A 23,976-nucleotide genomic window follows, 5' to 3' on the forward strand; every position below is an offset into this window, starting at 1 on the left:
CAGTTGTCATCGATGACGAGGTAAATGCCAGACTCGCCAAAGCCAGCGCTGCCTTCGGCAGACTCCATAAAAACGTTTGGAACAGGAGAGGCATCACCCTGGAGACGAAGCTCAAAGTATACAAGGCCATAGTTCTCACCACACTGCTCTGTGGATGTGAATCATGGACGGTCTACAAACGCCACGCCAAAAAGCTGAACCACTTCCACACCACCAGCCTCAGAAAACTTCTCGGCATAAAGTGGCAAGAGAAGATCCCAGACACACAGGTGCTCACTCATGCAAACTTGCCCAGCATCTACACCATCTTGATGCAGGCCCAGCTGCGCTGGGCAGGCCATGTAGTTCGCATGCCAGACCACCGGCTCCTCAGGAAACTGCTGTACGGCGAACTCCAACATGGCAAGCGCTCCCATGGAGGCCAAAAGAAGCGCTTCAAAGACACTCTGAAAGCTTCTCTGAAGGCCTTCAACATCAGCCACAACACATGGGAGCTGAATGCAATGGACAGACCAAAGTGGCGTTCAGCTGTTCACAAAGGCGCCAAATCCTGTGAGGCCAACAGAATCGCTGCAGCAGAGCAACGCAGACAGGCCAGGAAAAGCATTGCCAGCAAGTCCCCGACAGCCGCCACCATCCCCTGTCCACACTGCGTCAGAACCTTCCGGGCGCGGATTGGCCTGACCAGTCATCTGCGCACCCACAGAGCCCAACCCACCCACCCCCAAGATGACTAGATGGTCCTCGTCGATCCCGACGGACAAACTAAATGTGTTCCGGTACTGGTAATAAGTGTAGCTTATAAGCCAGTGAGGTTTATGTGTGTATGAAGTTAATTTTTTTCAAAATTTAGTGGGTGCAGCTTATGTACCAGTGCGCTCAATAGAGCAAACTTTACAGTAGGTATATATATGCCAGTCTTGCCAGCTTTTGTGAAGAACCCAAACCCTTGAGCGTGACAATGGAACTAAACTTCTCTTATATTCTGAAAATAGACCTAAGTTGTATAATACATTACAATACAACTTTATTCATCCATGTGGAAATTATTTACTGTATTTTCCGAACTACAAAGTACACCTCTGTTAAAGCTGCACCGCATGGATTAGAACAAAAACCAAAGAAAATCCCATGAAAAAGATGTATGCAATATCTAAGCCACAATAAATCAAAAAGAAAGATTATTTGAAATGAACATTGTAGGAACATTTGAAAATGGCTGCACCTGACAGTGTCACATTCACACACAAACTACACAGTGCAGCTAATCTTAACCATAACCAGAAGAAATATTTTATAAATCTTAAAAAAAACAAAACAATGGACATCAAGGTGTATGTCAGGTAGGGCTCTTTGGATGATGCAGGATACAGTCTTTACCAGTTCACTGCCTATGTCACAGGCTAACATATCATACTGTAGTTTTGCAAACTGCAACTCCAGTATGACAGGTTAACGTGTCATGCAGGCAGTGAACAGGTAAAGGGTGTATCCTGCATCAGCCTCTGAGACCATGCTGGCATATGCCTTCCTGTCCAGTTTTTAATATATGTTGCATACAGACTATATGTACATGCGAGTTGAGGTCTGACTTGGTTGTCTGTGTTTTGCAAGAGATGCCAAGGCTGCAGTTATCCATGGTGGTGACCTTCGTGACATGACACCAGCTCAGATTGACGAGATCCTGCGCAACCACTCCGAGATTGTGTTTGCTCGTACCTCCCCCCAACAGAAGTTGATCATTGTGGAGGGCTGTCAGCGCCAGGGACAGATTGTGGCCGTCACAGGGGACGGTGTCAATGACTCTCCAGCTTTGAAAAAGGCTGATATTGGTATGTAGACCGATGGCAGTGTGTGTGTGTGTGTGTGTGTGTGTGTGTGTTTCTCTATGTTTGTGTGTTTCCATATGTGTGTGAAGTTATTGGAGTAGTTCAAAATAAAACTGATAGCATTTCTACATTGCTTTAGCAAAGCACCATATCTTTCTGTTATCTAATATGCTTTGAAACATAATGTGATTTGAAATTTTCACAAAACACAAAAAAGAACAGAATGGCTGTGAAAGAGGACATTGTTTAATGCATCAAACTTTCCCAGATTCATGATTATGAAATGTATGACAACTGATAGAATAGTTCAGTCAACAGATTTTAGTCACACCCCTGAGATTTCTTTTTTCTGAAACTTAAGAAACCAAAAATTAATGAATTTCTTCAGCCTTCTGACAAAGGAGAAACCAGTAAGGTTTAGGAATATGGTGATCCTGATACCGATGTTATGTGGTGGCAGGTGTTGCTATGGGAATTGCTGGGAGTGATGTCAGTAAACAGGCAGCTGACATGATTCTGCTGGATGACAACTTCGCTTCCATCGTGACTGGTGTTGAGGAGGGTAAGTAGACTTCACATTATCATAACTATTATGCTGCTACAGGATTGGTGTCCCTAGCCATTCCATGTCGTGTGCTTATGTTGACTCATGTATTAAGTCTCAAGTACCTTATTTTAGGGACTCTAAAGAGATGTTTTCTCCCCATCCACCCATGCACCTTGTAATACTGTGCGTCTAATGTGTGGCTAAAATCTTTCTGAAAAATGGTGTGAATTGTATCAGGGTTTACATTTGAACCAGGAAGTATGACATTCAGGGGGAAATCATGAATCAAACTTAACAGAACTCACAAATAATCCACTTTCAAACTGCATGCAAGCGCACATCACAGAGTGAGTCAAAAAAGCTGTCAAAAGTTTGAACTCTTGTTTTGGCAGTCATCCCCGGTGGAGCAACAAAGTTTCTCTACAGTTTCACAAAAACTGGAAGATTTTGCAATGTATCACTGTATTGAGTCTGTCAGTGGATTTTATCGGTCTGGCACTGGTCTGCCTGAAAATGATCAATAGATTCAAGAAGGCTGAGACTGACAAAGCCAAAAAGCCAGCAGACAACACAAATGAAGTGGTAAGTTCCAATGATGATACCAGAACCTTGTCATTAGATCACACTGTACACATACAGCCCTAATGCTTCTGATTAGTTTAGTCTTACCACTCAACACTTTCCACACATTTCATGTAGCTGCCATGCCAAAGACTAACAAATCACTTACGTTGCCAGAATAATGACTTGGTACATAGAGCATGTACACAGTCCTTGATTTGATTCAGGCAAACATAATTCTGTTCTACAATACAATACTGCCTAACCCTATCTTTTATGCATTTAACCTCTTGAATGCCAAGGACATATGTATTTGTCTCTTACAATGCTTCACTATTTGCCAAGGAATTAGATACTTGTATGTCGCAACATCTTATGAATTTTCTCATTACTATTTTTAAGTTGCTGTTTCCCAAAAGGCACCGTTTGGAAAGCTTGATGTGTTTCCTTCAATTATTTATGAGAAGCAGTACCCAGTCACGCATTGTATGGTCAGTCTCGGATGTTATTTGAAGAACCCTCTCAGAATTTCAGATAATGCTTAAATGGCAGATGACGAACTGCAATCTGATAATGACTTTTGTACAAGGTGTGGCAAAATCTTGTCAAATGGTCGTTTGACAAGAATGAAAGTGAAAGTGACAGTTGGCAGAGAAGGGGAAGGGTGGAGGTAGTTGTTGAGCTAGAAAAGTAGGAGGGTGGAACAGGATGCCAAATATGCCTCTGTGGCTGACCCAGATTTTTTTTTAAGGTTGGTGACTATTTTGTAAAAATCATAAATAGTTCCAGAAGTGAAAGGGTTAAAGATCACGTCAAAGACAAAAACAAAGTAATGATTATTGTTTTTGTTAGCAACCTTTGATTTATTGTTACTACTTAAGAGTCCAATGCAGACATTTTATGTTTGATTTGGCTTCAAAAAACAAATGACATTGACTATGAACATGGACTATGAAGCGATCAAAGCCATGCCCAGCCCCACCCACAACACCCCACCCCACTCCATGCCCAGCCCCACCCACAACACATCACCCCACCCCACTCCATGCCCAGTCCCACCCACAACACCCCACCCCACTCCATGCCCAGCCCCACCCACAACACCCCACCCCACTCCATACCCAGCCCCACCCACAACACCCCACCCCACTCCATGCCCAGCCCCACCCACAACACATCACCCCACTCCATACCCAGCCCCACCCACAACACCCCACCCCACTCCATGCCCAGCCCCACCCACAAATCACCCCACCCCACTCCATGCCCAGCCCCACCCACAACACCCCACCCCACTCCATGCCCAGCCCCACCCACATCACCCCACCCCACTCCATGCCCAGTCCCACCCACAACACATCACCCCACTCCATGCCCAGCCCCACCCACAAATCACCCCACCCCACTCCATGCCCAGCCCCACCCACAACACCCCACCCCACTCCATGCCCAGCCCCACCCACAAATCACCCACCCCACTCCATGCCCAGCCCCAACCACAAATCACCCACCCCACTCCATGCCCATGCCCAGCCCCACCCACAACACATCAACCCACTCCATGCCCAGCCCCACCCACAACACCCCACCCCACTCCATGACCAGCCCCACCCACAACACATCACCCCACTCCATGCCCAGCCCCACCCACAACACCCCACCCCACTCCATGCCCAGCCCCACCCACAACACCCCACCCCACTCCATGCCCAGCCCCACCCACAACACCCCACCCCACTCCATGCCCAGCCCCACCCACAACACATCACCCCACCCCACTCCATGCCCAGCCCCACCCACAACACATCACCCCACTCAGCCTTTAATGAGTCTGTGTTATTTGTTGCATTTTGTATTTTGTTACTGTTATATGTCTGAAGGGGATATGACTGTTTGGTGTTGTATTAAACATGTTTTATGACTTGTCTAAAGAAGATATGACTGTTGTGTTCTATTAAACATGTTATATGTCTGAAGAGATATGACTATGTTGTGTTGTATTAAACATGTTATATGGCTGAAGGAGACATGACTGTTATGTTATATTAAACATGTTATTTGTCTGAAGGGGATATGACTGTGTTGTGTTGTATTAAACATGTTGTATGTCTGAACGAGATATGACTGTGTTGTATTAAACATGTTATATGTCTGAACGGGATATGACTGTGTTGTGTTGTATTAAACATGTTGTATGTCTGAACATGATATAATAATTATAGTATTTATATAGCGCTGAATCTTATGCAGAGACAAATCTAAGCGCTTTTACACCAATCATTCGCATGCATGCATAACTCTAAAACTGAAGAAACTGAAAACAAGGAAGAGGCAGGGGAGGGAGACTATCTTGTGAAGAGGTGGGTTTTAACCCCTAGGCTGCCTGCATGACGAGATAACTCATCATGGCAAGCATGTATGCTTCACTGCCACAATGACGAGATAACTCGTCATCGAAATATTCTGACTTTTCCCTGGTTTGCATTCACTTCGTTGACAAAAATCGTGGTAGCTTTAGCCTGGGGAATCTCTCTAGATTCTATTCATAGCTAGAAACCCCATCTATGTCATGAAGCAGTCCTTTATTTGAACGTTTTGGTTGGGTCACTGTCCAAGTGTTTGCCTGACTTCTCTCCTCGCTCACTCAACAAAATGTTGGACTGACGCCGTGCTCAAGACATGCGATCGTGACGAACTAAATCAAACAAGATTTCTTTCTTTAGCTGATGCTCAGAAATAATTGAAGCGTAAATTCGAAGGAGAAGATAGTGATGAACATTTATAGGATGATCTGATAAAAAAAAAATAAAGGGAGCAATCAAGAGAGTGGCCAAGATGCGACTGTCAGTGAGTGATGCCGGCTGAACTGTTAGCAGTCGACATGACCGAATTAGCAGCACAGCGATATTCTTGGCACGCAGCCAACGCTGTCTGATGAGAACTGTATCAAGTGACCGTGTGAGAGGGGTGAAGAGAAGGGGGGTTGGAGACTGAGGGGGCGTGGCCTCACATCCATCTTATCACTTGGAGAAGTCACAATGTATTGTGTATCTATCTCTTAAAAAAAAAATATATATATATTGTGGTTGTTCTAGTATGATTTTGTGTTTGCAGATATCCATTTGTCCAGAAAATATGATGTTTTTTGTGCAAATTACCTGACTAATGTTTGTAATGAACAAGTTGAAAATGTGACAAAAAACAAAACACTGATTTCAAAACAATAGCATGTCACTAAAAAATACATAAAATGGGAAAACAGCATGTGTTTTGTATTCTTTATTCATTTACCTTTCAGAAAATATATACTTTTATGGGTCTTTCTCCAATAACAAAGAGCACAGAATTTTTTGAAAATTTATACCCGTCTTTTGTGGAAAAAACCCTGGCAAATAGATTTCACTTAAATCTTATTTTCCTGGCAGCGAAAGGGTTAAGGCCAGACTTGAAAGAGCTGAGTGAGGAGACCTGATGAAGCAAAAGAGGAAGTTCATTCCAAATGCAAGGTCCAGAGACAGACAAAAAACAGCATCCAGCAGTGGAGTGTTTGAATCTCGGTATGCGTAAACAGAGGATCTGAAGCCGATCGTAGATATCGAGATGGAGTGTAGAGGTGAATGCAGCCACATAGATAGGAAGGGGCAGAATTGTGAATACATTTATAACATAGAGTGCTATCTTATACTTTATTCTGTGTGAGACAGGGAGCCAGTGGAGATGTTGCAAAATAGGAGTGATGTGCTCAGATCTTTTCTTCGAAGGGATGGAATGGATGAAGCAGGCAAACCAGACAATAGGGAGTTACAGTAGTCAAGGTGAGAGAGAAACGACAAGTCTACATGTTGCGTCAGCGGACAGATATTTCCAAATGGAACTGATGCGTCGCAGTTGACAGTAGCAGGATTGACATGTCTGACTGATAAATTTTTGCATGGACAGTGTGTTGTCAAGGACAACGCCAAGGTTCCTGACTGAGCTGAAAAGGGGGATGGATGTACTGCCAAGTTTGATTTGTCAGCTGTGATGGAAGAGAGTTTTTGTATAGTTCCTTTGATCATTGCTTCAGTTTCATCTGCTTTCAGTTGTAACTTATTTAGAGTCATCCAGTTTTGAATGTCCAGGAAGCATTCAGATGTTTCTTGTAAGAGCAGTGACAATTTTTCAGGTGTATCACTCTTCTGAAGTTGAGTGTCATCAGCATAGGAATGCTGTGAAGAGAACTGGGCCTAAAACATCCCTGTGGGTCTCCGTGTTTGATTTTAACAAATTCAGACTGGAAATTATCAATGATGGCAAACTGGAATCGATCAGTGAGATAAGATTTGAACCAGTTGAGAACAGTGCCATTGATGCCAAATGTAAAATGAAGACGGAAAAGAAGGATTGAATGGTCTATCGTGTCAAAGGCAGCTCACAAATCGAGGACAGTGAGAAGGGAAATTTTTCCTGAGTTGGATGCTAGCAGTAGATTATTCAGGATGTGAAGGAGAGTGGTTTTGGTGCTGTGGTCAGCATGATATGCAGACTGATGAGGGTGAAGGAGATTGTTGAAACAAAAGTGGTTGTTGAGCTGCTTCAGGACAGATTTTTCAAGGAGTTTGGACAGGAATGGAAGATTAGAAACTGGTCGATAATTATTCAAAATGTTTTGCATCAAGGTTTGGTTTCTTCAGAAGAGGCAGACGATTGCAGTTTTGAAAGTGGATGGAAACGTTCCAGCAAGAAGGGATGAGTTGATAATATTGGTGTTTTTAAGGAGAAGCTGTGAGACACACTGGGAAAAGACAGAGGCTGGTATAGGATATGACTGTGTTGTGTTGTATTAAGACACTCCAGACGAATAGTTTTCTCCCTTGCTTTTCCCTACAGACGTTGTTAGGGTTAGGAAAAAAAATCACAAAAAATACAAAACATTAAGTAACTGAATGAAACTCACTGTACTTGACCTACTGACCCCTCTCATCACATCGTGTGAATGCCCACCCCCCTCCCTCTTCACTGCTCTTAGAAGCTGAGTCGCTATCAGTACCTTCTTACTTGTAGATTTCTTCACTGCAGATACTTTATTCAATGTCTTCATTATCCTCGTCAATGTCGAAACCTTCAGTTTGAAGCATTTCAGTCACTTCAGCATCGTTAAAAGCCACTGTCGTGATCTAGTTTGCTCCAAAATTTTCCACTTTTATCGCCTGCAACGCCATTTTCAACACGTATGCAAATTAGCTTGTCGTGTGGGGTCCTGAACCCACTGGCTCTCTGTGGAGTGTGTTTTTACAGAATCTCATGAAGAAACTTTTCATTCAACCCTTGACACATTCGCAGTGCCCCGTGTAGCTTCAATTGTTTTGCTTCCCCATGAAGAAAACGTGGAAAAAATTTAATTGCCGAAACAGCTATAGCGTTCCGTCGTCTGGAACGCTACCTAACGTCAGGAACGTCATCGTCCAGAATGAGTTAAACATGTTATATGTCTGAAGGGGATATGACTGTGTTGTCATTGTGTTGTATTAAACATGTTATATGTCTGAAGTGGATATGACTGTGTTGTGTTGTATTAAACATGTTATATGTCTGAAGGAGATATGACTGTGTTGTGTTGTATTAAACATGTTATATGTCTGAAGGGGATATGACTGTGTTGTGTTGTATTAAACATGTTATATGTCTGAACGAGATATGACTGTGTTGTGTTGTATTAAACATGTTATATGTCTGAACGAGATATGACTATGTTGTGTTGTATTAAACATGTTATATGTCTGAACGAGATATGACTGTGTTGTGTTGTATTAAACATGTTACATGTCTGAAGGAGATATGACTGTGTTGTGTTGTATTAAACATGTTATATGTCTGAAGGAGATATGACTGTGTTGTGTTGTATTAAACATGTTATATGTCTGAACGAGATATGACTATGTTGTGTTGTATTACTATTAGACATGTTTTTGTGTCTGAAGGAGATATTTCTGCTTTGTGTTGTATTAGACATGTCTTGTGTCTCTGTGTTGTGTTATATTAAATGTGTTATTATATGTCTGAAGGGGATATGACTGTGTTGTTTTGTATTAGACATGTTTTGTGTCTGAAGGAGATATGACTGTGTTGTTTTGTATTACTGGTAGACATGTTTTGTGACTGAAGGAGAGATGACTGTGTTGTGTTGTATTAGACATGTTTTGTGTCTGAAGGAGAGATGACTGTTGTTTTGTATTACTGGTAGACATGTTTTGTGTCTGAAGGAGAGATGACTGTGTTGTTTTGTATTAGACATGTTTTGTGTCTGAAGGGGATATGACTGTTGTTTTGTATTACCGGTAGACATGTTTTGTGACTGAAGGAGAGATGACTGTGTTGTGTTGTATTAGACATGCTTTGTGACTGAAGGAGAGATGACTGTTGTTTTGTATTGGACATGTTTTGTGACTGAAGGAGAGATGACTGTTGTTTTGTATTGGACATGTTTTGTGTCTATTGGAGAGATAACTGTGTTGTTTTGTATTGGACATGTTTTGTGTCTATTGGAGAGATAACTGTGTTGTTTTGTATTAAACATGTTTTGACACTGGCGCAGGCCGTTTGATCTTTGACAACCTGAAGAAGTCCATTGCCTACACTCTGACTTCCAACATCCCTGAGATCTCCCCCTTCCTCATCTTCATCCTGGCGGACATCCCTCTGCCCCTGGGCACCATCACCATCCTGTGCATTGACCTGGGTACTGACATGGTGCCTGCCATCTCTCTGGCCTATGAGAAAGCAGAGAATGACATTATGAAGCGCCAGCCCCGTGATCCCGTCAAAGATAAGCTGGTGAATGAAAGGTCAGTTTAACCTTGGTTAAAATTTGGTTGATGGTGGTGGTCTTGATGTCTGTGTGTGTGTGTGTGTGATTGTCACAGGTACCGGCAGCCTTTAAAAAGAAAAAAAAGGGCTGTTGAAACAACTCTACAAGCTTAGATTCTTGGATTTAAAAAAAATGAAAGTCAATACAAACATTGCACAGCAAAAATTATGGTTCTATCTATAATTAGGTAGGTCTGACCAAATTTTCAAATTCATAGCAGAAGCCTCATATTTGTTTGCCTGAAAGAATCCAGTAAAGTAAGATGCTTCACCAAATTTCAAAGTAATATATCAAATGTTTTAAAGATGTTGAGTTTTGAATTAAAAAAAAAAAAGAGGTGATTTTAGCAAAATTCACAAAATGGCATTTTTGAACCCATGTAGAATTGCAACTAATAGTTTCCCATAGTCAAAACTCTTCTTATATGATCTATATAGTAAATAGAATACTTCTTTTTTTTCAGCTGGTTGTTAATGTTATTGGTTGCATGCCAGTACTATAAAATCTGGGGTAAATGCTTAATTTCTGCAAGTCTGATCCTACAGTTTTCATAGCAACATTACTTAAATGACTGACGAAAAACTGTTAATCAGTACAGCTGATGATACCTTTCATCCAGTTCTAAAGTACAGACATCCAACTGAACTGCATCAACTGCATGGTCCATATCAGTGCTGAAATATGAAAAGGTTAAAAGGAAACAGCAGTCTTACAACACAGCAATTGCTTTGAGAAATGCATCTTTCAGGTCTTCAAATCCATTGTCTTCTGCAAAATACCCCACAAAATAACCAGTTTAGCAAAATTCCAGGATTATTTTCCAGAAACTGATGAAGAAGAAACAAATGAAGATAATATCATTGGAAGTGTTTCTAAGGCGTATGTTTATCAAACATGTTTATGAGCCAGTTACTCAGTTAGTAATAAAATTAAAAAATTAATCGCACTGCTCAAGACCTGATGAAAACAGAATACATATTCTTCAGAGAGAGGGGTAGTGGCAGGGCAGGTAGGGGTTTTGAGAAAGAGTGGTCACGAATGATTCATGTAATTTGTAACTTTTTCTTTCACGTAAACGCCCTGAGCTCTTAGAAAGAATGGGCACTATATGAATGTACATTATTATTATTATTATTAGTATTATTATCATTATTATTATTATTATTATTATAAACTGTTTTATTTTCTTGTACAGGTATAATCTGATAATCATTCTTTTCCCAGCTGTATTTGGTTTGCTTTCATTTGGATGTCAGTCTGTGGAGGTTTGAAACAGATTTTTTTGATGAATGGAAATTATCTTCATGTCAGTAGTTATTTGAAATAAAAGCAATGAAGTAAAAAGCCCAGATTCAGAATCTTCATTAGTTTTCAATCACAAGAATGCTTATTTTTTTCTTTATCACCTATGATTTTTGTGCTAGAATTTTTCTTAAAATCATTACCCCTGAATCCTCATATTTCCTGGCAAGGGGAAACACTTTTATCTTTAGTATGTAGTTCTCTGGCACTAAATGGGTAAGAGAATATTGTGTAACAAACAAACAAAAAAAGATAATAAAAACAAAAAATGATTTTAAAAAAAGTGCTCTCCCCTTGCCAGGGAATATAATGATTCAGGGATAATTTTGAGAAAAATTCTTGCTCAAAGTTACAGGTGATAAAGAAAAAAAATGTTGTGATTGAAAATGAATATGGATTCTGAATCTGGGGTTTTTTCCCAGTTTTTCATCATGCATGTGTGTTTGGACATACATTTGTGTGAGTGTTCACATGTGTGTTTGGACATACATTTGTGTGAGTGTTCACATGTGTGCATGTGAGTGTATAGTTGCAACTTTAGTTTTATGTCTTTCAGTTTATAAGTGATAGACAACAACAATGAAAAAGGTGGGAGGGTGTTCAAGAAGATGGATGTGAGCCAGCATGTGTGTGGGGTTGGGGGTAGGTGGGTGGGTGCGTGACTGTGTGAATGCATGTGCATACATGTTCGTTAAAAATATCACTGCTCTCTGTAGTTCACATCTTTGTATCTGTGTGACAGACTCATCTCCATGGCATATGGTCAGATCGGTATGATCCAAGCCTCTGCTGGATTCTTCACCTACTTTGTGATTCTGGGGGAAAATGGCTTCTGGTATAACCGTCTGCTGGGCATCCGAATGGAATGGGATTCTCGTGGTGTTAATGACCTGGAGGATTCTTATGGCCAGGAATGGGTAAGTGGATGAAAAGTGTTTACAAGCTGGCGACTAATCCCGTTTCTCCCAGAAACAGCCTTACATGCAGATGTGTGTCCCAGGCATTATGTGAAATCCCTCCTCCTGATTTGGAAGTGTGTTTTCAGTGTGAAGGTAGCTGTGTATCATCTCATTGGCAATGTTACTACATACTGTATGGCTGTCATCACTGTAGATCTCTGTGTGAAGTGTGTTTTCAGTGTGAAGGTAGCTGTGTGTCATCTCATAGGGAATGTTATTACATACTGTATGGCTGTCATCACTGTAGATCTCTGTGTGAAGTGTGTTTTCAGTGTGAAGGTAGCTGTGTGTCATCTCATAGGGAATGTTATTACATACTGTATGGCTGTCATCACTGTAGATTTCAGTCTAATATCATCATCTTAGATGAACAGACTATAAATAAATAAACGAACGAACTCTGTGGGAATTCCAGGGCACTGTTCCCAAGAGGAAAGTATTACCATAGACCTGCTCTGTCCTTTTTGTTTTGTGAGTAAATTTGCTTACCTAAAATGAGTTTTCAGCAGACTTTTGCCCAGTGGTCCTTGATGTGCTCTGAGTGTATGCTGTACATGGAAGATAGTTTATCAACCCGGTAAAGACAACCAGTCTGCACCACACTTGCGTGATCTTGATGAAAGTGAACTTGCCTGAAGCTGTGGTCCAGAAGTGTGGGAACCCATCCACCCCTCTCAGTATTGTCAGTATGCTGCTGTCTCGCCACTGAGAGATCATGGATTTTCTGATTCACACACACTGTCGTCTTATTCCTGGGACCAGGAGGTGAAGGTCTGAAGATACACCAGACCTGCCACCCCCTACAATGCCTATCAATAGTTTTCAATCCCCAAAAATGCCAGTTTTCATTAGTTTGGGGACTTTTTTCTGTGGTTCATAACTTTCTGTTTTCTGTATATTTTTTTTCAGTCATCAACAAAAACGCATTTCTAAATGTGCATGCATCAGCATAAGCAACACACACACACACACACACACACATACACATTTTTTCAACCATGATCAACAAAAGCCTAAAAATTTCTATGTGTCCATGTCTCAGCATAAGCTACACACTCGCACACACACACTCTCTCTCTCTCTATCCCTCTCTGTGCACAATCTCAACATTGTAATTATATGTGTTCGTATTGATATGATAGGTTTTGATGTTCAGGCATAAATAATTATTTCATGATCTATATGTTCTTTAGTATGTGTTTGTATTGATATGATGTGTGCCGATGTTACATGCATAAATATTTATTATATGATTTATATGTACTTTGTTTTCTTTGTACTGTCCAAACCTTGGAGACGTTTTGTTTTACTTTGTTGTCAGTTAACATTACAGATGTATGTTTTAGAAAAAAGGTCTTATAAATCAAACTTTGCGGTGTGTATGTTATCAGACCTATGCCCAGAGGAAGAGGTTGGAGTACACATGTCACACTGCTTTCTTTGTGTCCATCGTGATCGTGCAGTGGGCTGATCTGATCATCTGTAAAACTCGACGACTGTCCCTTTTCCAACAGGGAATGAAGTGAGTCTGTGCACACACACACGTGTATGTGTGTGTGTTTGTGTGTGTAGTCACATGTGTATGTGTGAACAAATGTGAACACATGATGTTTTCCCATTTTATATATTTTTAGTGACATGCTGTGGTTTTGAAATCAGTGTTTTGTTTTGTGTCACATTTTCAACTTGTTCATTGCATATACATGTGAGTGCATGTGTCTTTTTATTTGTATCTAAATAATTTGTACTGTTATTATTGTACCTGTGCATTTTTCTTTCACTTACCTATAGCTTTATTCCCCAATATGTGGCGCAGATATTCAGTAAAAAGAGGTCAACGTATTTGTAAGGCTTGATGGATGAGTTATTAACTCTTTTGCTTCCAGGAAAATAAGATTTAAGTGAAATCTATTTGCCAGGGTTTTTTTTCGCAAAAATTGGGTATACATTTTCAAAAAATCATGTGCTCTTTGCTATTGGAGAAAGACCCATAAAAGTATATACTTTCTGAAAGGTAACTGAACAAAGAATACAAAACACATGATGTTTTCCCATTTTATATATTTTTAGTGACATGCTGTGGTTTTGAAATCAGTGTTTTGTTTTTTGTCACATTTTCAACTTGTTCATTACAAACATTAGTCAGGTAATTTGCACAAAAATATATTTTCTGGACAAATGGATATTTGCACACAAAATCATACTAAAACAACCACAATTAAGAAAAAAAAAAAAAAGAGATAGATACACAATGCATTGTGACTTCTCCAAGTGATAATATGGATATGAGGCCACGCCCTCTGTCTCCACCTGCCCCCCCTCCTCTTCACCCCTTTGTCCATTTTATCCATTTCTCCTCAGACTTCGTTGGCTGAGTGCCAAGAAAATCTCTCACACTGTCCTGCTGAAAATTAAGTCACTTTCTGTTGTCTGCTACACCTGTACAGCCGGCATTACTTACTGATAGTCGTATCTTGGCCACTCTCTTGATTGCTCCCTTTATTTTCTATCAAATCGTCCTTTAAATGTTCACCACTGTCTTCTCCTTCGAAATTACGCTTTAATTCTTTCTGAGCATCAGCTAAAGAAAGCAATCTTGGTTGATTTAGTTCACCACGATTGCATGTCTTGAGCACGGCGTCAGTCTGACATTTTGTTGAGCAAGCGAGGAGAGGAGCCAGGCAAACACGACAACAGTAACCCAACCAAAACGTTCAAATAAAGGACTGCCTCATGATGTAGATGGTGTTTCAAGCTACAACAGTAACCCAACCAAAACATTCAAATAACGGACCGCCTCATGACGTAGATGGTGTTTCAAGCTATGAATAGAATCTAGAAAGATTCCCGAAGCTAAATCTACCATTATTTTTGTCAACGAACTGAATGCAAACCAGGGAAAAGTCAGAATATCTCGATGACGAGTTATCTCGTCATTGTGGCAGCGAAACGTACATGCTTGCGATGATGAGTTATCTCATCATATAGGCAGCCTAGGGGCTAAAGCAAGGGCCTTTTTTCTTGCAGCAGCTGGTGGGTGAAGGATGACATTTCCTGTCATTGAATTGACAGCTGAGTCATGGTTGAACTGTTCAGGAGCAACACAGTATTACATGATGCATATTAACATACACAGCAGTAGCTGCAGATTTGCAGCTGAAGAATTAACATGTGCTGTGTTGTCATTGCATACTTTCAAGATGGACAGAAAAGGAAGATCAAAAGGAGGAGTGCAGATACTCATCAAAAACAGTATATCAGCCTCAGAATTTACAGTGGATACTAATCAGGAAGCTGAAATCCACGGAGTCAAGATTACAGTAGACAAGACTGTCATCACCATCTTCAGTGTCTACTGCCTTCAAGACAAAGAGCTTTCTCCACAGAGAATGGACATACTATCAGAGAACTGCTTGGTAGTAGGTGACTTTAACAGCCACTCAACCTGTTGGGGTTACAGTGAGAATGACCGAAGAGGAGACGAAGTGGAGGACTGACAGAGCAATCTGCTTCTGCTGAATGATCCAGAAAACCCACCAACCTTCTTCTCTCGCTGATGGCTCACCACGACCACCCCAGATCTTGCCTTTGCCACTGAAGACCTTGCCCAAAAAACAGCAGGAAGGTACAAAGACAGTTGGCAGGCAGCGACCACAGACCAGTACAACTGGTCATCAATTTGCAGTATACACCAAGCAATGCCAAGTCCTTTCCCAGATGGAATTACAAGAAGGTGGATTGGGAGATGTTCACAGGCCTCTATGACGAGTACTGCAAGACCATCAAAATGGACGATTACAACATCAACAGAGCCACCAAAAACTTCAACCAAGCCATCCTGAAAGCAGCCTCAAAGGCAATTCCACGTGGCGCTAGCAAGAACTACAGGCCATATTGGACACAAGAGCTGCAGGAGCTTGAAGATGAAGTGACAAGAACTACAGGCCATGTTGGACAGAAGAGCTGCAGGAGCTTGAAGATGAAGTGACAAGGACTAGAGAGGAGGTTGAAAACAACCCAACACGAGAAAACAACATTACTCTCAAAGCCTGCACTGCCAAATACAGAAAGGCCTACATCCAAGCTGCAAGAACATGCTGGATGGAGAAAACAGAAAAGCTGAACCTTGACAGAGATGGCAACAAACTCTGGAAACTCACCAAAGTCATGAACAACAAAGAGACAAGGTCAGTGCCTGTCACACTTCAAAAAGACCAGGAGATGGTGACAGGGAGAGAGGCAGCAAACTGCTTCATAGACAGCTATGAGCAGATCAGCAACATCACTGTGTCAGAGGACAGAAAACAAGTCCATGATGAAATGAAGAATCATCAGGATGTTCAAGACCAACCTGAATATATGGACAGGCCTTTCAATCTGAAGGAGTTTGAAGAAGCCATAAAGTCTTTGCAGGACAAAAAATCTCCAGGCCCTGACAAAATCATCAATGAAATGCTAAAATACCTTGGCACCAAAGCAAAGACCAAACTCGTTGCTCTCTTCAACAACAGGTGGAAGACGGGGCATGTTCCACAGAGCTGGCGAGAAGCTGACATGGTGCCCATCCACAAGAAGGGCAAAGACAGAGCCAGGGCTGATAGTTATCGCCCCATCAGCCTCAGCAGCTCCATGGGCGAGCTCCTAGAGCATATGATCAGTTCACTCCTAGTTTGGCACCTGGAGAAGAACAACATCATCACTCCAGAGCAGGCAGGCTTCCGCCAGCATCATTCCACTGAGGACCAGCCTAGAAGATCGAGGATGGCTTCCAGGACAAACAGCATACACTGACGGTGTGGATAGACATGGAAAAGGCATACGACAATGTCTGTAAGGATGGCCTCTGGAGGAAGCTCCAGAAGAGTGGTGTGACTGGCTGTATCCAGTGGATCTCGTCATACCAGAACAATAGGAAGGCCCGAGTCCATGTCAATGGAGCATACAGTCGTAAGAAGACACTGAGAGAAGGAGTTCCTCAAGGAGGTGTCCTCAGCCCTACACTATTCCTCGTCTTTATCAATGACATCATCAAAGATATGCCACGCCAAGTCCAGGGAGCCATCTATGCAGATGATCTTTTTTTTTTTTTTTTTTTGCCCGGACTTTCTTGGGTCGACCACCGTTTTATTTTGTATTTGAATTCATTATAACAATTCAGAGTAGATGGAAAAGAAAGGGGAAAAAACAAAGAAAGAAGAAAAAAAAGAATACAGTGTACATTAACAATAACATCGTCATCATAAGTCATTATACTTATAATATATTGTTCTATCAATTTGGTCAAGGTGGACACATTTTCATCATGTGTAACAGTGCAGTTTTATAACATATAATAGACATTATATCTAGCATTGGCATAGAGTTATGGACACTTTGCTTAGCTAACGTAATGTGGAAAGAGCACAATTCCTCGTCTTTATCAACGACATCGTCAAAGATATGCCACGCCAAGTCCAGGGAGCCATCTATGCAGACGATCTTGTCCTATGGTGCTCGGAAGAACACCTCACAACTGCCAACTACAGACTACAGCAGGTGCAGAATGTTCTTGAAAGCTGGACAAAACAGTGGCTGGTGACAGTTAATGCCAAAAAGACCACTTACACTGTTTTCAGACTCTCACCCAAAGAACAGAAGGCCAACCTGCACATCAATTGACAAACTGCTTGCCACGTACCTGGGAGACACTTTTGACAAACACCTGACGTGGAGGAAGCAAGCAGAGAAAGCAGAATCAAGAGCAAAAGTATGACTTGCCCTCATGAACAAGCTGGCAGGAACAACATGGGGCACAGACAACACGACCCTCAGGAGGCTGTACACTGGTAGAGTCAGGCCAGTGCTGGAGTATGGCATGACTGCATGGGGCACTACGGCCAAGTCCAACTTTGAACTGATCAGTAAGGTTCAGAATCAAGCTACCAGTATCATCACAGGGGCCATGAGATCTATGCCAATTCAGGAGCTTGAAACCATCACAGAGCTCCAGCCCCTTGAGGACCGCAGAGACGCTGAACTCCTGACCCAGGCTGCCAAGTTCAAGAGGTTGCAAGGCCACCCCATGAAGGACAGACTGTCCCAGCCCACAAAAGGACGGTTGAAGAGAGGGAGCTTCATACACCAGAGCAGGATCCTAGAACAGCAACATCAGGATATCCTTGACCATGCCCCAAAAGTGATACCCCGGTGTCCTGCCGTCCCTGCCTGGAGCGAAGGAACCCCTCCCCTCATCCAGTGCAGCATCCCTGGTGTTGGCCCCAAAGATTCCCAAATAAGCCCTGAAAGAAAGTCCCTCACCCTTGAACACCTCCACACCCAGTTCCCCAAAGGGTTCTGGACTCATGTCTACACTGACAGCTCTGCAACAGATGCAACTTGGAACGGAGGGGCAGGAGTCTATGTTCAGTATCCAGGAGGCAGAGAAGAAAAGATCTGCCTCGCTACCGGCCTGTACTCCACCAATTACAGAGCTGAAGCAGAAGCCTTGAAAACAGCAGCAGCCCACATCGAGGTCAGCCCCTACTCCAGCCACAACGTTGTCTTCCTGACCAACACCCTGTCCATCTTGCAGGCCCTTTGGTCCAACAGAGATCCAGAACTCAATGATCTGTCCTCTCTCGCCTCCCTCTGCACAAGTCACACAGTCACCCTGCAGTGGATTCCCTCCCACTGCACAAGTCACACAGTCACCCTGCAGTGGATTCCCTCCCCATGCAGCGTGCTTGGCAACGAGACTGCTGACTCCCTGGCAAAGGAAGGCACTACGAAAGAGCCAATGGACAAGTCTACCAACTACTCTGAATCCAGGACCATCATTAAGGCCAAGCTGCAGAACAAGTGGAAGCAGCAGCATCCATGCCACAATAGAGCAGACCCGTACTACCTGCTGACTCGTCAAGAGCAGGTAGCCATTTTCAGGCTCAGGACAGGCCACAACCGCCTGAAACACCACCTATACACGAAACTCCATATCGGCGATGCAGAGCAGTGCCCCTGCAGAACAGGCAGCCAGACAGCAGAACATCTGCTGCAGTCCTGCCCACTCCACCAAGCGCTCTGAGAGAAAACCTGGCCCAAACAAACCCCAGTGGCCCGGAAGCTCTACAGAGGACTGGAGGACCTGCAACGTACTGCCACCTTTGTTGAGGAGACAGGGGAATCCATCTGATAAATGACAAACGAGACAACAATAACATACACACACGCGCGCGCGCGCGCACACACACACACACACACACGCACACATATACTTTCATTACTTTAACATACACAGCAGTAGCTACAGCTTTGCAGCTGAAGAATTAACATGTGCTGTGTTGTCATTGCATAGTTAACAGTAACGCTTCCTAAGTTCCTTACCCTCCTAGAGAAATATAGGGTTGTGAAATAGGAAGTGGATTGCATTGGAGAACATGAACTGGATAACAGTGTAACAGATTGACCGTTGTGTGAAATTCATGGAAACAGGAGCTGGTCACTGTCACATTTCTATCATGTATTTCTTCATGTTTGTGTGTGTAAGTGGGTGTACCACTTCAAGTAAGTATTTCATATTTGTTTAGGAACCATCACCTGACCTTTGGGCTGTTCTTTGAGACATGTCTGGCTGCTTTCCTCTGCTACTGCCCTGGGTTGGACAAAGGCCTGCGCATGTTTCCCCTGAGGTAGGTGTTCTTCAGTTCTGACTTGTTTCTTGTGCCTGTTCTTCATGTCTTCACAGTGGCCTGACTCCCCTCCCCGGCAAGGCAGGCAAGGCAAGGCAAAAAGTTCATTTCATCTACTCCCTGTACCTGCCTGAGGCACAGCCACTGACAGTATCAGTATCAGTAGCTCAAGGAGGTGACACTGTGTTCGGACAAATACATATGCACTGCACCACACTACACTACACTACACCTCATGCAGTGTTCATCATACCTACTGATGCCATCATACCTCATGCTGTGGTCACCATACCTCATGCAGTGTTCATCATACCTCATGATGTGGTCACCATACCTCATGCAGTGTTCATCATACCTACTGATGCCATCATACCTCATGCTGTGGTCACCATACCTCATGCAGTGTTCATCATACCTACTGATGTCATCATACCTCATGCTGTGGTCACCATACCTCATGCAGTGTTCATCATACCTCATGATGTGGTCACCATACCTCATGCAGTGTTCATCATACCTACTGATGCCATCATACCTCATGCTGTGGTCACCATACCTCATGCAGTGTTCATCATACCTCATGCTGTGGTCACCATACCTCATGCAGTGTTCATCATACCTACTGATGCCATCATACCTCATGCTGTGGTCACCATACCTCATGCAGTGTTCATCATACCTACTGATGCCATCATACCTCATGCTGTGGTCACCACACCTCATGCAGTGTTCATCATACCTACTGATGCCATCATACCTCATGATGTGTTCATCATACCTCATGCTGTGGTCACCATACCTCATGCAGTGTTCATCATATCTACTGATGTCATTATACCTCATGCTGTGGTCATCACACCTCATGCTGTGGTCATCATACCTACTGATGTCATCATACCTCATGATGTGTTCATCATACCTCATGCTGTGGTCATCACACCTCATGATCAGATGAGGTCTGAAGCCTGTAGGTGACAGGTTATGGGTGAGGATAGAATGACCTTGGAAACATCTGTGACAGTGCATCCTTATTTGTATAAGTACAACCTTTCTGTAGCGACATTCTGCTGCTCACTTCCAGTGCATGCGATTTCTGAACATTTGATTTTGAAACCAGAGATAGCCAAATGATAAATATGTCAGATTTCTGGCTGGAAGATACAAGGTTTGACCGGCAGTGTCTGGAGGAGTTTGATTTCCCAGGCTGAGGCAAATTGCCTGGATACTTCCATAAGTATGGCTGCCTGTACAACAGGATGAAAACGGGTACTCACACATAAAGCTGTCTGTAGAAATGAGTGTTTGTGCTTATTGCATATGAATACAGGAGAAGAAGAAAATCTGTGTTTGGAGGATCAGAATGATTTGAAATAAACTTTAGGAGACTTTGGGCCACAGCAATGTTTATTTTTTCCAAGTTGTACAACTTGTATTAGTGTATGTCTTCATCTGTTTCTAACTGTAAGTCATGATTGATGAGTGAACCTTGAATTTTGCAACCTTACGTAATAATTGCTTTGGTTTGTTACAGAATCAGCTGGTGGTTCACGGCCATACCTTTCAGTTTAGCCATTTTTATCTACGATGAATGCCGGAAGCTGATTTTACGACGGAATCCTGGGGGATTTGTTGAAAGAGAAACATACTACTAGTTGATACTCTGCTGAGTTTCTTATATTTGATTCCTATTCTCTGTTAGTTGTTTGTTTTTTTGTTTTGTTTTTAGTAAGACCATACGTGAAATTATTTTTCTTCGCATATGTTTATCTTATTTATTGTGCATTAATGTTTCATCATTTGTAGATATGTTTTGTTGTTGCCTTTTACTATTTTAGGGCTGTCCCTTACATGGTAAATCGATGGACAGCATTTTTTGGTTTGTTTTCTATTTCCATCTGATTTTTCAGAATTTTTGTTTTTATTTATTTCTCTCTCTCCCTTTTTATTTATTTACTTTTTTATGTTGCTTTGTGTATTTTGTTTCCTCGTGCTATTTTCAGTGTTACTGTTTGGGGACACAATTGCAAAAACTTCTGGCAATATTGACAATTGGTCATTTGTGGCAATTTGCTGTGGACAGATTGGACCAAAGAATGAACACTGAATGCCTTTGGACTGAGTGAATGTGGGCAAGATCTTTGGAAGCTCTTTGCTAGGGGTCCAAGTGTTATGTGATTGTCAAGCATGAGATTATTCCCAGCTCTGATAGTCTGTTAGTTACTCATGTTGGAGACCATTTCCAGGTTTCATTTTATGTGCTAGGTCTTTGTGCTCAGTGTCAGTTGTTGGGTATGATATTGGTTCTTTGTGTTCTGTTTGTTGGTTTGTCATTTCTTGTCTGGCCACTATTTCATTTCTTGTTGAATGTTTGCTTCTGAAGTAAATATATTGACTTGGGCTGATTTAATTCACCATTGAATACTGCCAGGAAATAAAGTGATCACATTGTTGCACTTTGTAGAAGTATAGGACATGTGAATGTTGTGGATCTTGGCACTGTCTTTATTCTGTCATCAATGCCTGGTTTGTTCTCAGTGCCCTCAGCTGATCTGTCTCTTTCTCTCCCCCCCCCCCCCCCTTTCTCTCTGTTTTCCGTTTGTTCTCTCTCTGCCTCTCTTTCTCATTCCCCTCTCTGTTTTCCTTCTGTTGTAAGAAACAATTTAAGAATAGCACAGTTGTGAACATTTAAGGAGAAGAGAATTCGATATGAATGACTGCAGTCACATATACATTTTATGCACACTTTGGAAATGGGACTTGAATACTTTGAGAAAACTGCATATGTTCAACATTACTGTTTTAAGGCTATTCTGTTGTGAATTAAAAAATCAATTTGAAATAGAATGTTGGTAAAGTTATGAAAGCCTGTAACTATGAATGAGACATTGGGACAGGTCAGGAGCCTGAGATCAAGCAGTAATCATTTTATGTCAACAGTTAACCCAGGAAACTTTAATGCATTGGTCCAGTTAGTATGAATTTTGTGCATAGACATTTCTGACAGTAAATACTTTGTCAGTCATACACTGTCTGCTATGCCTCCTCATTTGTCATCTACTTATGTGGGAGGCAACTTCAGTTTCAGTTCCCATTAACCACAGACATTCCACAACGTGTTAATATTCTGCTGCTGTTCCAGCTGACAGTAAATTAAGTTTTGCTTGTAGTTAACCTGATATACTGTTATTATTCAGACCAAAATGTTTACCTTTTACTGTAGTATTTTTTTTTTAATAATTATATTTTACAGTAACATTCATATCAGGAGAGCCATCCTTAGTTGGGTTTTTTATTGGTTTTTTTTAATTTTTTATTTATTGATAATATCAGTTGCTGTGATTGCTGTGAAGTAGATGTACATTATGTTCAGCATCAGCAGACATTGATGTTTCAGTGTTGTCCTTAAACTGTTACAAAGACCAACATATATGCAACTTGAACAATTGTGTGAATGTGGGCAAATTTGACCTTTTCTTTTGTCATAGGTGTACAAGGTTATGTGAATGATAGAATGCATTTCCAGCTCATTTCTCCCGAGTTAGAAGCTGTCATGTCACTACCCCCCTTAAGTTTGGAGATAAAAGTTATTGCATAGTCTGAAATGGGATGTGGGGACAGAAGAGACAGAACACAGTTCTGTCATTCTGATCCCATTCAAGCCTTATTTAAAATCTTTTCTTTCATTTTTTTTTTCTTTCCTATAGTTTCAATATCAGCGTAAGGCATAGTTTTCTTTTCTTTCTGTTAATTGATTTTATTTTCAAAATGTTCCTGTTAATAGATTTGTTCTTTTTTTTTTCTTTTTTTTTTTTAATATCTATTGAAGAGTTTTGGTTGTTCATTGTGACAATAGTTTGTTGAAGCAAAGTAGATAATTTCTTGTTACCATGATTATTAATTAAGTAGATAATCTTGTTACCATGTTTGTACATTTTATTGAGATTTCATGGCTTTGAAAGAAATTTGAAAGAATGACATGATTTTTGTTCAGAAGTTTCTGTAAATTGATATTGTAGTATGAAAACTTTGCTTCTGTTTAATTTTTTTAACGTTTATGTATAGCCTAAAGTGTTACAGAAAACACGACGTTTTGTTATGCAATAGATCACTAAATTATACGAGTATCTGATATAGAGACAAAATTTTTCTCAATTACAATATGAGAATGATTTTTATTTTGTACTGGTGAGCAAATGATTGTGTGCACATATCACTCATGTTCTGGAATTTTAATTGATTACCAAGGAGTTAAACAAATGGACTTTAA

The 23,976-nt window shown here is 41.5% G+C and overlaps 1 protein-coding gene across 1 annotated transcript in view; it reads left to right on the top strand.

Moving 5' to 3' along the window:
- LOC143277435 (sodium/potassium-transporting ATPase subunit alpha-B-like) overlaps positions 1-23,976 on the top strand; it is a 51,379-nt gene that overhangs the window by 27,305 nt on the left and 98 nt on the right. The window contains exons 12-18 of the mRNA XM_076582247.1: positions 1,615-1,832; positions 2,290-2,391; positions 9,512-9,761; positions 11,829-12,003; positions 13,437-13,567; positions 19,608-19,709; positions 21,241-23,976. The exon at positions 21,241-23,976 is cut by the window's right edge and continues 98 nt beyond it. Coding sequence (XP_076438362.1) covers positions 1,615-1,832; positions 2,290-2,391; positions 9,512-9,761; positions 11,829-12,003; positions 13,437-13,567; positions 19,608-19,709; positions 21,241-21,361 — 1,099 coding nt within the window. The 3' untranslated portion in view covers positions 21,362-23,976. The remainder of the gene's footprint in view (positions 1-1,614; positions 1,833-2,289; positions 2,392-9,511; positions 9,762-11,828; positions 12,004-13,436; positions 13,568-19,607; positions 19,710-21,240) is intronic.

This window comes from Babylonia areolata, chromosome 34 (assembly GCF_041734735.1).
Source record: "Babylonia areolata isolate BAREFJ2019XMU chromosome 34, ASM4173473v1, whole genome shotgun sequence".
Lineage (NCBI taxonomy): Eukaryota > Metazoa > Mollusca > Gastropoda > Neogastropoda > Buccinidae > Babylonia > Babylonia areolata.